This window comes from Cervus canadensis, chromosome 11, assembly GCF_019320065.1.
Source record: "Cervus canadensis isolate Bull #8, Minnesota chromosome 11, ASM1932006v1, whole genome shotgun sequence".
In the NCBI taxonomy this organism is placed as follows: domain Eukaryota; kingdom Metazoa; phylum Chordata; class Mammalia; order Artiodactyla; family Cervidae; genus Cervus; species Cervus canadensis.
This window is the reverse complement of record NC_057396.1, coordinates 21532784-21548604: the sequence shown is the minus strand read 5'-3', so window position 1 is coordinate 21548604 and position 15821 is coordinate 21532784. Positions and strand designations below refer to the sequence as shown.

Below are 15821 nucleotides of genomic sequence, written 5' to 3'. Positions count from 1 at the left end.
AGTTAGTTGGACCTTCGGTAAAGGGAACATTTTAAAGTTGTTGGTATGAACCTCTGCCACACAGGTGAATTGAACAGAAATGCCTTTCCTGGTCTAGTTTTTCCTCATCTATGATCAGTGACAGTTGAGATCTTTTTTTTATGATTCAGTACTTTGTTTTCTTGAAACTCAAGGTAACTTATCGGTTGATTTGATGAAGTCCTTTGTGTTATCCATAAATTCTTAGAATTCAGAGTTGTTTTTCAGAACCCTCAGAATCATGAGGCTATTTCAAGTTTTGTTTTTAGTAGTAAAGGGGATTCAAACTATGTGTGAATAAGTAGTATAGAGGATGTGTACACGTATTAGTCTTTTTATACAATTTCTAATTCATTGGTTGGGCTAGCTATTTTCTCCAGGTTTTAAGCCTCTTAAATGTTGATGATGTAGTGAATGATATGTAGATTTTTGTGCAGTTCACATATTTAACGGTCATTATTTCTGACGACGATAGTTGAGTTAAAATGTTGTTCACTGACTTGTAACTTTGAAGTCTTGAGGAGAGTTTAACCATATTCTGTAAGAAGGCATGATTCTGTGTGGGCATTTGAACTATTTTGGATTAAAATAAAATTTCAGTATGAGTTTCATTTGAATATAAATTCTATACCAAAAGAGAGTCTAATGAGGGATAGTTTAAATCTGGCTATTGCTGTTTCCTAAACTTAACTTTTCTCTCCTGTATTTCTACTCTTGATTTAGCGTTGGTTTACAAAACTACCTCCAGTGTTGACCTTTGAACTCTCAAGATTTGAGTTCAATCAGTCCCTGGGTCAGCCAGAGAAAATTCACAATAAGCTTGAATTTCCTCAGATCATTTATATGGACAGGTGAGTTCTGTGGTTGATTGTCTTCTTGATGTGCTGTAGCAGAAGTAAGCTTGTACTAGGTGTATTGTCCATAGTACTCTTCTGGAGGTCTTGATAACATGCAAATTTGGATTCAGTGGATCTAGGTGGGGGCCCAAGAGTTTGCATTTCTAAGAAGTTCTCAGGGTGATGCTATTTTCTGATCTCTGGACCACAATTTGAGTAGCTAGGCTTTAGGTGAAAGCTCTGCTCTCTGCAGTGGTGACCAGTATGTGGAGTAGCTGCTGTCTGTTTCTCTCATCTGAATACTATTTGTATTCCTGAAAAAAATCCTAGACAGACTTACAGAACTTTAAGTCTGTTTTATCAGCATATAGAAATGTTACCATTCTTAAGTGTACAGCCAATGAGTTTTGATGAATATATGCAGTCAAGTAACCACTACCACAGTCAATATACAGAATATATCCGTCACCCATGCCCCTTTACAGTCAGTCCCTTCCCTGTGCCCTCAGGCAACCACTTATTTTCTGGCCCTCTAGTTTTGTCATTTATAAAGTGTTATAATTAGGGACATTAATATTCATTATGCACCCTGTTGTGGTCATCATCTTTCACTTAGAATGATGTTTTTGGAATTCATGTATGTTGTTGCATATATCAGTGATTTCTTTCTTAGTATTATTGAGTAGTATTACATTGTATGGATTTACCACAATATTTTTTCCATTAACTAATTTAAGGACATTTCAGATGTATCCAGTTTTAGGCTATTATGAATATGAATTTTCACATAAAAGTTTTGGTGTGGCTTTTAGTGCTTCTGGGTAAGATACCTGGGAGTGAGATTGCTGGTTGTTGTATGAAAAGTATGTTTTTAACTTTATAAGAAATTTCTAGACTGTTCTCTAAAGTGGCTATACAATTTTGTGTTCCTATCAGCCGGGTATGAAAGCTACATATGGTATAAGTCCTCACCAGTATCTGGAATTATCAGTCTTTTAAATTTTAGCCATTCTGTTGGGTTTATTGGGGCTTTTCTTGGCGGCTCAGATGGTAAAGAATCCACCTGCAATGCGCGAGATCTGGATTCAATCCCTGGGTTGGGAAGACCCCCTGGAGAAGGGAATGGCTGGCACCCACTCCAGTATTCTGGCGTGGAGGACTCCATGCACAGTGGAGCCTGGTGGGCTGGTCCGTGGGGTCGCAGAGTCGGACATGGTGGAGCAACTTTCATTTTCACCGTTCATTGGGTTTATAGGAAGATCTTTATTTTTCTTTTGACTTGTATTTCCATGATAACTAACGACACTGAGCATCTTTTTGTGTGCTTAATTAACGGTCATTTGTATCTTTTCTTAGGGGAGGTGTCTTTTGTCCACTTTTTAGTTTGTTTGATTGTGTTCATACTGAGTTGTAAGAGTTCTTTATATATTTTAGGTATGAATCTAAATCTATCTTTGTCTCTTCCATTTCTTTACTAGTATTTTTAGAAGAGCAGGAGTTTTTAGTTTTGATGAAGTCTAATATATCAGTTGCCGTTTCATAGTTTGTGCTTTTTGTATTCTAATTAAGGAATCTTCCAACCCAGGGTCACAAAGGTCTTTGATATTTTTTTCTAGAAATTTTGTGATCTTTACTCTTATGTTCATGTCTATGACCCTTTAGAGTTTATTTTCATATCTGGCATGAGGTAAGGGGATATTTTTGCAGGAGGCAGTAAGGCGACATGTGGATATCCAGTTATTTCAGCATCATTTGTTTAAATAGCTCCCTTTTCCCCACATCTTGATACTTTTTTAAAAAATTAGTTGGACTTACATTTGTGGTTCTTTTTCTGGAGGTTTTATTCTATCTGTTGTGTCATCTTATGCCAGTACCACAGTCTTTAAACTACTGTGATTTTATTATAAACCTTGACATCAGATAGTATAAATCTCCTACTATGTTACTCTTTAAAAAAAAAAAATGTTTTGGCTATTCTCATTCATTTCTATCTAAGTATTAAAACCATCTTGTCAAAACCCCTGGTAGCTCCTGGGATTCTGATTGGGACTGTGTTGAATGTATAGATCAATTTGGGGAAATTGACATTTTAGCAATTTTTAGTCCTCTAGTCCATGAGCATGGTATTTATTTACTTATTTATAATATTTATATATTTATATTAAAGAGTTCATTTATTCAACTCTTTGTTAATTTCTCTCAGCAGTGATTTACAATTTTTTGTGTACAGTTCTTGCACATATATGGTTGTTTATTCCTAGATAATTATTGCCTTTGATGTTATAAGGCTTTGAAAAAAAAATTTACTTTTCATTTGTCCTTTACAGGTATATAGAAATGCAATAGATTTTTTTTCTCTTTCTTTTTTAATTGATTTTGTGTCTTTTGGCATTACTAATAAATTCAGTTATTAGTTCTGATACATTTTTGTAGATTCCTTGAGATTTCCTACATACAGTGATCCTTTTATCTACAAATGAAGGCAGTTTCACTTCACTTCCTTCCTTTCTATCTATATGACTTTTATTTCTTTTTTCCACCTTATTGCACTGACTATGCTTCCAGTGAAAACATTGAATAGAATAGGCAAGAGTGGTCCTTCTTGGATTGTTTCTGATCTTTAGGGGGGAAAACTTTTAGTCTTTCATCATTAAATATGATGTTAGCTCTGTATTTTCATAGAGCTAACATAAAACAAACCCTGTGTCTGATTAAGGCAGTTTCCTTGTATCCAAAGTTTGCTGAAACTTTGTGTTATTAATGTTTTTAAATATAAATTGTGTTTGTGGGATTATTATTTGCTTAGGTATATGTACAGGAGCAAAGAGCTTGTTCGAAGTAAGCGAGAGTGTATTCGAAAACTCAAAGAAGAAATAAAAATTCTGCAGCAAAAACTGGAAAGGTGAGTCATAGACACCTTTGTACTTAGAATGGGGTATTAAAATTGGATAATTTCCTTTTATATAAAAATGAATTCAGAGTTTAAGTATTAACAAGTATATTTTATAAAATGGATAAGGAAAATGTGAAACAGTCTTTAAGATGGGCAGTAGTGGTCCCAGGACACCTTTGACCCAAGTCACATGGTGAGTTATTGACAGTGTACTAAAGAGAAGCCAAGTTCTGATTTCATAGCTCTTTACTTTTTCTGCTCTCCTTGCCATCTTGTTCACAAACATAGGAGAGGTAACTATCACAAAACTCTAATCCCTTTGTCTTGAGAAAGCAGTTTTAGAAGTGCCTTGTAAAGGTAAAACAGGTCAGCAGTGCTGACTCAGAGAGGGCTTGTATTTTTGACACATACGAAGTCCTTTCTCCTGTGGAGAAATCATTGTTCATCTTTTCTTGCTGACTGCTTTTGTGAAGTCACCCTTGACTTCCTAAGAAGGAATCAGTGTAACTTCTGTCTCGTCAGAGACCATTAATTTAGTCTTTAGGAAGGAGAGTCCATACGATGTCAGTGGCTTTTTTTTTGCCTTTATCTACTTACTATTTTTGCTGCTACCGTTACTCCAGCTCTGACTACTTCATTGCTAGCTCAGTAATTTCTCTGAGAGGCAAAACCTGCTACACCAGCCTGAGAAAGACCCCGCACCTGTGGGTACCCCTTCCAGCCCCTCCCCCTCACTTAGGAAGGATTCATCCAAGGGTGGTTGTGATCCATCATCTTGTTGTCTTAATGTGGACTTAAGCTGGAGACTGAGTCCTCAGATACTCTTGGAAATGATTTACAGGACTTTATACCTATGACAATATTTCACTTTAAAAGTTTGAGTGATACTTAATAAGATTAGATAGTTATAATTGTTTTCATACACCATACCTGGTATATCTGATGTATTTTGACTGAAAAATACTCAATTTGCAATAACCAGCTAGGCGTTCTGACTTATTTAGATTTTAAATAGCATACTGGTGTATTTTCTGTAGTATGAATATGACTTTCTTTTTAAAATAAAGTAACTTAAATTTTTGGATAATATTACTTGGGTAATTATTTTTGAAAAATTGCTTGTCTGTGTGTGACATAGTTCTGGGAATCTTTGCAAGGAACTTGTTAATGGATACCATTGGGTAGTAGAACTGAGGCGGGAATGGATGGCTTTTATGGTTTGTTTTATCCTTTTTTGAATTTGAGTTTTCTTACCAGGTATATGTATTACTTTTATTATTAAAAAAAAAAAGTTCACCATTTCTTCTGTAAAAGCACCTTGATATCATATTAAATATAAGATTTCTTGTGTACAGTGTAGATATTTTTTTGAAACCACTTTCATTCTAATTCTGCTAAATTAACACATTGTATGAAGTAGTTGGCCTAAAGGAATTCATTAGAAGAACAGGAAAATGATTGTGTCATAGAATTGAAGATAAGTTTCTCAAAGAAAATTTTTTCCTGAAATTTTGTATGAATATCATGTTAAAATACAGCAGAATGTTAAAATAAAATACATGTAAACCTGGGAAGAGTTACAGATGTAAAATGACGGCTTAGAATCTTATGACAGATTATCAGTGCTGCAGTGCTACTAGAAAGATGTTTCCTTTGGTCCAAGGCAATCATGTATTAATAAATTCTTTCAACAAACAGTGCTTAAGAAGACATTTACTATGTCTGTGGGATAGACAAGGAGTTCAGAGATGGGAGATGTTCCTTCAGTGTTAAAGGGAATGACATACTGAAAGAAGACCGTGGAGAAAATAGATCTTGAAAGATCAGTCAAGTTTAGATAAGTTGATAGCTGACAGTAAGCCAAAGAGAGATCTAAGGACTAGAAACAGTTATTTAAAGTTCCTCTAGCTTTATATATTTAACATCCTTTTCTTTGAAAGCCAAAACTCTGTGGCAGGCAAATCCATAGGAGAAATCATTCTGTTTCTCTTTTAAATTAGAGAGGATGAAGTGTCTTTGCTGCATATCCTCTAACATGTGGTTGATTTTGAGTTGCATTACATTTTATTTTTCATTTCATAGTATACTTTTTGATGTAGAAACAGACAGTTTTCCTTCTCCCTAGTTCTGTGGCTGTTTCTTTCACTTTATTCAGAGAAGAAAAATGTGAAGTGACTCTCTCCTTTTGTAAATGGAATCCCAGAATTATAGTTTACCTGTACCAGTGAGTCAACTTATGTACCATTTAGACTCTCTACTGCAATGAACTGTAGAATTCACTAAAATAAATCTCTTTTCTCAGTGTAGCATGTGCTAGTAGTAGCAGAACATTGGGTATTACTAAAATAATTGGTTATTTTGATTACATATTGAAGACATTTATTATTTACTGATTCCAAAGAAATCTTCAGTAATTTATGCGTGCCCTGCACTGTTAAATGAGTACGTGAATCATAGTGTACATAGGACTTAATCTCTGACCTTTGTCAACACCTACTTCCTATTTCCAGCTTTCTCTCTTATTTTTCCTAATTGCAGATTACTTGATCTAAAAGACAGCAAAGAAAAAAAAACCTTGGGTACATTAGATTGGTACAAAAGTATTTGTGGTTTCAGACCCTGAATTTTAAATCAGTATAGCTAGGCTCGAACACATCTTTATTAATCAAAGTAGGAACCATTACAATCAACACATTCTTGCCAACGAGAAAAAAGCATGCTTATTCCTGTAGCATAAAAATCTGTGCCTTGGGATTTGACGAACTCTTGGAAAGCATTTTCTGCATCCTGCTGGTTGTAAAAGCGTTTTCCTTGCAAAATGTTGTTGAGATGCTTGAAGAAGTGGTAGTCAGTTGGAGAGAGGTCAGGTGAATATGGCAGATGAGGCAAAACTTTGTAGCCCAATTTGTTCAGCCTTTGAAGCATTGTTTGCGTGACATTTGGTTGGGCATCGTCATGGAGAAGAACTGCGCCCATTCTGTTGACCGGTGCTGGCTGCAGACGTTGCAGTTTTCAGTGCATCTCATCATTTGCTGAGCATAGTTCTCAGATGTAACGGTTTCACTGGGACTCAGAAAGCTGCAGTGGATCAGACCGGCCGCAGACCACCACACAGTGACCAGGCCCTTTTTTGGAGCAAGTCTGGCTTTGGGAAGTGCTTTGCAGCTGCTTCTCTGTCCAGCCGCTGAGCTGGTCGTCCTGGTTGTCAGGTAGAGTCCACTTTTTGTTGCCCATCACAAGCCGTAAGAAGTGATTTGTTGTTGTGCAGAATAAGAGGAGGTGACACTTGAGAGTGACACATTTTTTGATTTTCAGTCAGCTCCTGAGCGCACCCAATTTCTGAGCTTTTTCACCTTTTTTAATTTGCTTCAAATGCCAAACAATCATAGAATGATCAACACTGAGTTCTTGGGCAACTTATCCTGTAGTTGTAAGAGGATCAGCTCTCAGTTGGTCATTGTCAACTTCTGGTGGCCGGCCACTATGTTCTTCATCTTTCAGGGTCTAGTCTCCTTTGCCAAACTTCCAGAAGCACCACCGCACTGTACATTCATTAGCAGTTCCTGGGCCAAATGCATTGTTGATGTTGTGAGTTGTCTCAGCTGCTTTATGACCTATTTTGAACTCAAATAAGAAAATCGCATGAAATTGCTTTCTGACTAACATCATTTCCGTAGTCTAAAACACAGCAAGTAATAAGCCATTAGCAAAAAAACATGAAGCAAGAAATGCACATTAAAGTGTATAACATAACCATGTTTATTTAAGAATATATTCCAACATCAAATGGTGAATTTCAGCAGCGCAAAACTGCAATTACTTTTGTACCAACCTAATAGTTCACCAGCATTATTTTCAGATTTGAGTAATGATAATATATCTCTCTTCCTTTAAAAAACAAGAGTTTAAAAAAAAAGTTTACTTTTTTTTTTTTGATTAGAGTTTACTTTTATGAGTAGAGCCTAACTGTGATTTGAATCACACCACTGGTGTGACTTTGAATAGGAGCCCACCTGAAATGCTTTCTGTCAAGTATAAAGATTGAGACTGTTGTCAGTTTTCTCTTTTGTAGTTAGAGAACTTTTGCTCTGTAGATTAATGTATTAAATATTGTATAGCCTTTAGGGATAAGCCTTTCCATTGACTCTCCATATAATAACACAGCGAGCCTGAAAGTATAGATGCCTTGGCACTAGAGTACCATTTTCTCTGCCTCGTAGGTATGTGAAATATGGCTCCGGCCCAGCCCGGTTCCCGCTTCCGGACATGTTGAAATACGTAATTGAATTTGCCAGTACAAAACCTGCCTCAGAGAGCTCTGCGTCTCAAAGTGATGCATGCATGACAGAACCACTTTCTTCCACACACTGCCTGACTTCTGACCTGACATCCAAGGAAAGGTAACGGAAACAAGTTTTTAAAATAGTATATATTGGAGTTTTTGGCTTAATCTGAGCTGTGTGCCTTGTTTCCGCCTGATGAACACTCGCCCCATGAGAGCTCATGGGTCATGAGCTCTTTGTCTTACAGGGATGGGTTTTGCCACTTAAGTAAATCGTTTGTAATTCCCACCCATGCATTCGTCTCACCCAAGGAATAGTTGGGATTATTACAGAGGTGTCTTGAACTGCCTGGAACAGTGTTCATTCTCTGCCAGGCCCACCTGGCTCGGAGGTTGCTGTAAGCTAACTGCCATGGAAGGCCTTCCCCAGAGGAAAACTCAGCCGCTGGTTTTCTAAAACATGGCATTCACTTGTCTTCTGAAGGAGTCTGCATGACTGAATAAACACCAAGCAAAGGGAAACTTATTTACAAGTAGAAAATTAAAATAAGAGAAAGAACTGGCTAGAAATTGAAGAGGACAACCTACAGAGGCTTATCCAGCAAAGAGACAGAGAGGCCTTGTCACGTGAGCCCTTGATTCTCTTCTAGCTCAACTGTGTGCAACAGCCTTTGTGGTCTGGAGGAGCCATCGGGGCCGGCGCGGATCAAATGTGATCCGTGGGTCCTGGCTAACAAAAACGCTAGAGCCTATAGAAGAGTTTAGACTTTTTTATGTTGTTAAAAGAAACCCAATCATTCCTTCGCTGCCCCTCCCACACGCACGTTTTACTATTCATTCATTCATGTGTGCCGAGTGCCTATTTGGATAGAACATACTGAACGGTAATAGCGGTTATCTCTAGGGGATGGCGCGAGGCACGGGGTGGAGGGAGGGTTCGTTTACTTTATACTCTACCTATGTGTGTCTGTTTGGGTTTTTGTAGAATGTTCTCATGTCCTTTGTAAAATATAAATGATTTTAATTTTTAAAAAGTGGTTTTATCTGTTTAATAATATGAAATAGTACTGACTGATACTAGATTTTAAAGTTGCTGTGTGTGTGTAATCTTTTTTGAGATTGAGACATCTCTCTTGCTTACATTGGCCTTGTTTTCCCATATGTATGGGTCCTCAGGGAAAAGAGGTTTGCTCCATTATTTTGTTTATGAGAGAGAGGCAGGTAAGAAGGGGAGTGAGAGTTTTAAGTCAGAACTGTGCAGTTTATGTTCTTGAGTTTTGGTGTGAAACAGAAGCCTCAGTACAGTTAGATTCGTGTATATTCCTGCTGATTTGTCTATGTGCAGTTTTTTTGGCGGTAGTTAATTAGTAGATAAGTTAACAGTTACTTTACATACTTTGTTCTCAGTTTATGACAATGATGTAAAGTGGTTGACATCCACCTCTTAGAGCTGAAGAGTTAGATTCCTTACCCGAGGCTACTACCTTCTCCTTGGGTGTTTAGCTGAGATGTGGTGGAGCTGGAGTTGTCTGCCAGTAAGTTCTCACCGTGTGCTCTCCGGGAGTGCCACCTAGTTTGCATTCCTGCATGTTGGGTACACAGCTGATACTATTTTTCATCTGTGTATTTTGTTCCTGGATCCACCTGTCCATCTCACTTTGGTCAGTTACATCTTAGAAACACAATAGTCGATCCCTTGACTACTCGACTCCCCATCTCTTTTCCATGTTCCCTCTCATCCTTTCTTCTTGAGAAGAAGGCTTATTGTTAGAAGTGGTTAGGGAGCAGGTGCCATAGACTTGTAAACTCAGGCAGATTTGAGTGTAATCCCTCACTGTCCTTTACTAGCTGGGTGAACTTGGGAACACTGCTTTATTTCTCTGAATCTTAGATTTGAAAGTTGGTAAAATAGGAATGGTGATAATACCTGCCTCATCAGCAAGCTGTGTTAAATGAGATGATGCCTGTAAAGGGAAGGTTTGGCTCAGTAACTTTATAGAGTAAACACTCACTAAATTGTAGCTGTGCTTTCCCACAGAGCCGCTTGCTTTACAGAGTGCATTAATTTAGGCAAAGACGTATTTTGGAAATGGAGGAGAAAATGGCAACCTGCTCCTGTATTCTTGCCTGGGAAACCCCATGGACAGAGGAGCCAGGCAGGCTACAGTCCATACATGTATGCTAAGTTGCTTCAGTCATATCTGACCAATTCTTTGCAACCATATAGACTGTAGCCTGCCAGGCTCCTCTGTCCATGGGATGCTCCAGGCAAGAATACTGGAGTAGGTTGCCATGCCCTCCTCCCGAGCTACAGTCCATGAGGTCCCAAAGAGTTGGACATGATTTAGCGACTGAGCACAGATGCATAGTTTAGAAATTAAAATCTGAGCTTTTTTTTTTTCTTAATCTTCCTTCAGTACAAGTAAAGACAGCACATCTCAGGAAGCTGAAGGAACCTTTTCTTCCTCTGAAGATTCTGTGCACAAGTCTAAGAAGGCAGAGCAGCCACCTACACCTCCCCATTCTTCCGTGGAAATGCCCGCACACCCAGCTCCTCGAGCAGTCACGGATGAGGAGATAAACTTTGTTAAGACGTGCCTGCAGAGGTGGAGGAATGAGATTGAGCAGGATATACAAGGTTGGCCCTTCTGCTTGTCAGGTGGTTGCTCTTTGCCTTTTCTGTTTGTGTGAACATGTGGAAATTAGGCACCTTGGAGACACATCCTGTCATTGCCATGTATTCTGTTGAATTTGAGGAACTGTGACCTCTTTGATACTTTTGTTCCCTGTGAGATTAGGTCAGACACTTTGCTTTAGTAATACAACCATGAAAAGTTCTTCCCTAGATTCCCTCCTCAAATTTTCTGGGAATTCCTGGGTATCTTGGATACACAATGCCACTCACCTTAGAGAATTTTCTGTGTCTGCTGGATTTCCTTTCCTGTAGTTTATCTGAACTCTGACTTCAGTTGACCCAAACTTAGAATTTCAGTTTCCCGAATTTCCACTTTTAAAGTTTTTTCTACATACAGTATGCTTTATTGACAGTTAAGGAGGCAAAGAATATCTGAGTAATGCTTGCAGTGTAAAATCACATTCAGCATTTTGTTCCTAAAATCCTATGGCCTTGTCTTGTTTCTCGTCCTCCCCTTCTTTCTCCTTTTGTCTAGGGAGCAATAAATAAGTAAATTGTACAAATCTAGATTCCTCTCAGGTTCTTATTGACAGAAGTCTGGCCCTGCTTGTTACTTTGCCTTCCCTTTCCAGGTGTCTCTGGCACATGTAGTTTACACCCAAGTGACCCTTAAAGTCTGTTTTTAGAGACTGTTTCCTAAGAAATTTTGGTGCCAATTATAAGACATGATTTTTTTTTTAGAAATCTTAATGTAGTTATATTAAACTAAAAGCTTTTGTAACCTAAAGCACTAGCTGCTTTAAAACTGCATGCTTCCTTATGGTTCATAGAGAGAAGTTGAAAGGGTGAAAACCTCAGGTACAGAGACGCTGTAGTCTTTGCAGAGCTAGAGCTGCCTGTGTGACGTGGGGTGAAATCATTATAACTGAGTGTTCTTTTTTAACAGACTTAAAGAACTGTATTGCAAGCACTACCCAGACTATTGAGCAGATGTACTGTGATCCTCTCCTCCGTCAGGTAGAATGCAAATTGATGGGGAAGTAGTCAAGACATGTTCTAATGGTGCTAATGGGCAGTTACAGAGAAGTTGATGGTTTTCTTTGAAACTGAGTGGAAACTTCCCTAAGACATAAAAGTTAATTTTTGAAAGAAATATGTATTGTTCTATATTTTAGGCTAAAAAAGAGCAGTGTATCTTCCTTCTGCCACCAACAGAATATAAAACATATTTGTCTCAAGTCTACCACATGGTATTTTTTCCATGTGTTGGAAAGGTTTGTTGTTAAATATTAATAAAATTTCTCATAAAATGATAATGAAGCAGTACAGTGAAGGAAACCTGACCAGGGACTGGTTCCCCATCCTTTCCAAAGTACCATGATCCTTCATGATTCTTCATTTAGCAGTGTGATTTTTAACCTTTATGTCTCTAGTAACTCCAAAAGAGAGGTAGGCAGGGCAGAAATTCTTACTTTCCACATGTTTTTGTTTAAAATAACATTTTGGGCGTTGACAGGAAAGAGGTTGCAGTTAGGGGACTGCCCTCCACGGGCTTCTGTGTAAATGAATGACTGTGGGAGGGGAGCCCTGTTTCTAGGATCACGAGAAACCATAGTTGTGTTGCATAGCAAGAGTGCACCATGTGAATCTTGGGTGTTGACCATTTTCTCTTTTCTATTCTTTAAAAAAATTTACCACCAGTAAAAACATGTCAAGGTACTGATTAAATGTAATTTTACTTTACTGACTTGCCTTTCTTTCACCAGTACTTAACTTGGCACTTAAGCATTACTCTTATTTTCTCCATATTGCCAGTAGGGATGGTGGGATGGGGGCTGGGGGGAAGCTTTTCACATTTTGAAACAAACAAGTAGGTAATTAAAAGGATCTTCACCTCAGATAAGTGGATGATTACCTGCAAGAAGAAATATAAAGACTGATTCATAATGAAATATATGACTGATTCATAATGAAATAAGTTAACTTAGATTTTAGTTAATAGAAAATTTATTAATTTTAGTTAATAAAACAGTCAGAACAGCATAACTGCTAAAGGCCCCAGGTGTGGTAAGCATCTTCTCAATATGAGTGGTCATGGTGCTTCTGTTTTCAGATAGACTGAGTTTGGAACTGGGGGAATGAATAAGTCTCAGTTATTTTTTGTTTCAGATCTATAATCATAGGAGTTAAAGAGTTAAAGAGAATCATCTGGTTTAACTGTCTGATTTTAAAGCTTCAGGAATGGGAGATTCCAAGGCTATGTTGTTTTTAGTGCATCTTAAATCAATAAGATGTTTTGTTGATGTGAACCCTACATCAAACACACGTGTAAACGGGCAGTTGTCTTACGTCTTATGGTTGGGCATCCTTTGGAATTTTCGTCGCCTCAACCCCTGTCAGCTGATTTGCTTTAAGCTGACATGGGGAACGCTCTCTGACTTGCAGGTGCCTTATCGCTTGCATGCAGTGCTGGTTCACGAAGGACAGGCAAACGCGGGACACTACTGGGCCTACGTCTACAATCAGCCGCGGCAAGTCTGGCTCAAGTACAACGACATCTCTGTTACCGAGTCCTCCTGGGAGGAACTTGAGCGAGATTCCTACGGGGGCCAGAGAAACGTTAGTGCCTACTGCCTGATGTACATTAACGACAAGCTGCCCCACTGCAGTGCAGGTAAAACACTATGAGCAGAGGCCAGGCTTGCGGAGACTGTACTTCTCAGGGAAGGGAACAATTTGTAGTTTAAAAAAAAAATTAAACTCGGATTCATTAGATGGACATGAGTTTGGGTAAACTCCGGGAGTTGGTGATGGACAGGGAGGCCTGGCATGCTGCGATTCATGGGGTCGCAAAGAGTCAGACATGACTGAGCGACTGAACTGAACTGAACTGAATGATGTGTTTAAGAAATACAAATAGTATAAAAGAGAAGAAAAAAGAAAAATAAGTTTGCTTTCCTACTTCCTTGAGCCCAACAAGTATTCATTCTTAGGCTCCTAATGTAGTCTTCTAGAAATGTTCTGTGCAGATGCTAGGTTTTATTTATTGATATCTCAGCTACACCCCATTTTTTCCCCACCAAATGGGATATTTTTCCATTCTGTTTGGCATCTTTTTCATTGTTTTTCTTAGCAATCTCTCTATTTTTATAAATAGAACCAACTTATTCCTATTAACAACTAAAATAATTTCATTGCATGGAATATGTATATAATTTATTAAACTAGCCTCCTGTTGATAGACTTTTAAGTTGCCTCTAGTTTTTCCCTTTTTTAGTGATGTTCTTGTGCACATGTTTTTTGCACCTTTTGGAGAATAGCTAGATTTTATAAATGGAATTGCCTCAGCGGTTTCAGACTTCTCATAATACTGCTACTAATGCTAACAATAATCATAATTATCATTTATGCTGGTACTTTCCTCCTTACTGCATACTTTAAGCTTTATTTCTCTAATAACTTATTAACTCTAACACAGAGGAGGCAGGGCAGAAATTCTTATCACCCACATTTTCCAGCTGAGGTCTGTACTTGTCATACAGCCAGTAAAAATCTGGTTCCAGATTCTATGCTGTTTTCCATGTGTATTACTCTTTCTTCTTTCACATCTGAGATCATGGAAGGCGTCTTCTTTTAGTGTTCAAACTTCACGGTGTTGCATAAGGAAACCTATAAGGCATTTTGTCTGGGCAGCAAGTGGTCTTTCTTGTGTGCTTGGTGGGTAGGGGATGGAGAGAATGCTCACTTCACAGTAACTGATCTCCTAATTGCATGTTTGCAGTGTGAGGGCAGGAACAGCTGCTCGTGGGAGTTTCTGTACAAACGATTGTGCTGGCTGTGGGTGGCATACAGGGGCCTTGTTATAACGGGTGTGGCTCATCTACAGAAATAGACAAAAGCGAGAACTGTCGTTTAGTGAAAAGGCTGGTTAACAGCAACCAGTATGTGGATGTGCTACTCTGCTGTAGGGTTTTATGATTTGTTTCAGTTGTAGGGTTGGAAATGAGATTCCATATGTCATTGATAGCCTTGTCATTTTTCATCATAGCCTTTAGTGAACCCCAAGTATTAGTGACCTATTGATCTAACCTTTGTATCCCTTTGCTTTGTGGTAGCACTTGACTATGTGAAACTTAAGGCAGTATAAATGTCTTGGTTTTCATTTTTAACCATCTTGAGTTGGATATACTTTGTTATTTAATTCAATTTATTATTATTATTTTTTGACCACACTATATTGCTTGTGGGATCTTATTTCCCTGACCAGGGATCAAACCCACGTCTCCTACAGTGGAAGCTCAGAGTCCCAACCACTGGACCACCAGGGAAGTCCTGGAGATGGATATTCTTATCAGTAATAGGGGCATTGTTTACACTGATAAAACTGTATATCTTGAAATTTCCACTGAATCTAATGATTTTCTGAATTCCCAAGAAATGTTTGGTTTGTTCTTGCTACTTTGTCTGTGATTGGCTTCTACTCCAAATCCTCACTTGTTACCATTGATTGATTCATTTAACAAATATTCAGTGTCCTTCCCTTCCAATATGCCAGCCAGTGTTACTGGGGTACCGTGACTATTAGCCTGATATTGTAAGTACTGCAGACAGTGGATGGATTAGGTGTGTATTTTTCATTAAAAGTAAGAAAAAAGACAAAGTGTCTTACTTCTTTTCTGGAAAGGAGCTTTGGTTTCCTTGAGGCCTTCGGCTTGGTGGGACTGTTTTAACTGTGTCTTTGTTCTTCCTCAGAGGCGGCCCCAAATGAATTAGATCAGATGTCAGGAGAAGTGGAAGCCCTGTCTGTTGAACTTAAGCATTACATTCAGGAAGATAACTGGAGGTTTGAGCAGGAAGTGGAGGAATGGGAAGAAGAGCAGTCTTGCAAAATTCCTCAGATGGAATCTTCCACCAGCTCAGCATCACAGGACTTCTCTCCATCACAAGGTATCTGAGCAGGGCATTTATGCCAGTGACTTGGGGGAGTCCACACTGCACTCCCGTAGCCAGCCCCATGCACTTCCTCTGAGTGAGCCATGCCACGCTCTGCACAGTGGAACTAGAGTTGGTGTCGCACAACCTGACAGCCTAGCTTGTGGCTCTGGACAGTCAGCTCTGCTGGGCAGAACCAACAGCGAAAGATTAGCAGCTAGCTAC

The 15821-nt window shown here is 38.6% G+C and overlaps 1 protein-coding gene across 8 annotated transcripts in view; it reads left to right on the top strand.

Annotated features, from left to right (window-relative positions):
• The window catches only part of USP28 (ubiquitin specific peptidase 28), a 66242-nt gene that overhangs the window by 41637 nt on the left and 8784 nt on the right, over nucleotides 1–15821 (top strand). For all 8 annotated transcript variants that reach the window (XM_043481511.1, XM_043481510.1, XM_043481509.1 and 5 more), the window contains exons 11-17: nucleotides 742–869; nucleotides 3661–3756; nucleotides 7968–8147; nucleotides 10447–10667; nucleotides 11611–11681; nucleotides 13110–13338; nucleotides 15417–15611. In XM_043481511.1, coding sequence (XP_043337446.1) covers nucleotides 742–869; nucleotides 3661–3756; nucleotides 7968–8147; nucleotides 10447–10667; nucleotides 11611–11681; nucleotides 13110–13338; nucleotides 15417–15611 — 1120 coding nt within the window. The remainder of the gene's footprint in view (nucleotides 1–741; nucleotides 870–3660; nucleotides 3757–7967; nucleotides 8148–10446; nucleotides 10668–11610; nucleotides 11682–13109; nucleotides 13339–15416; nucleotides 15612–15821) is intronic.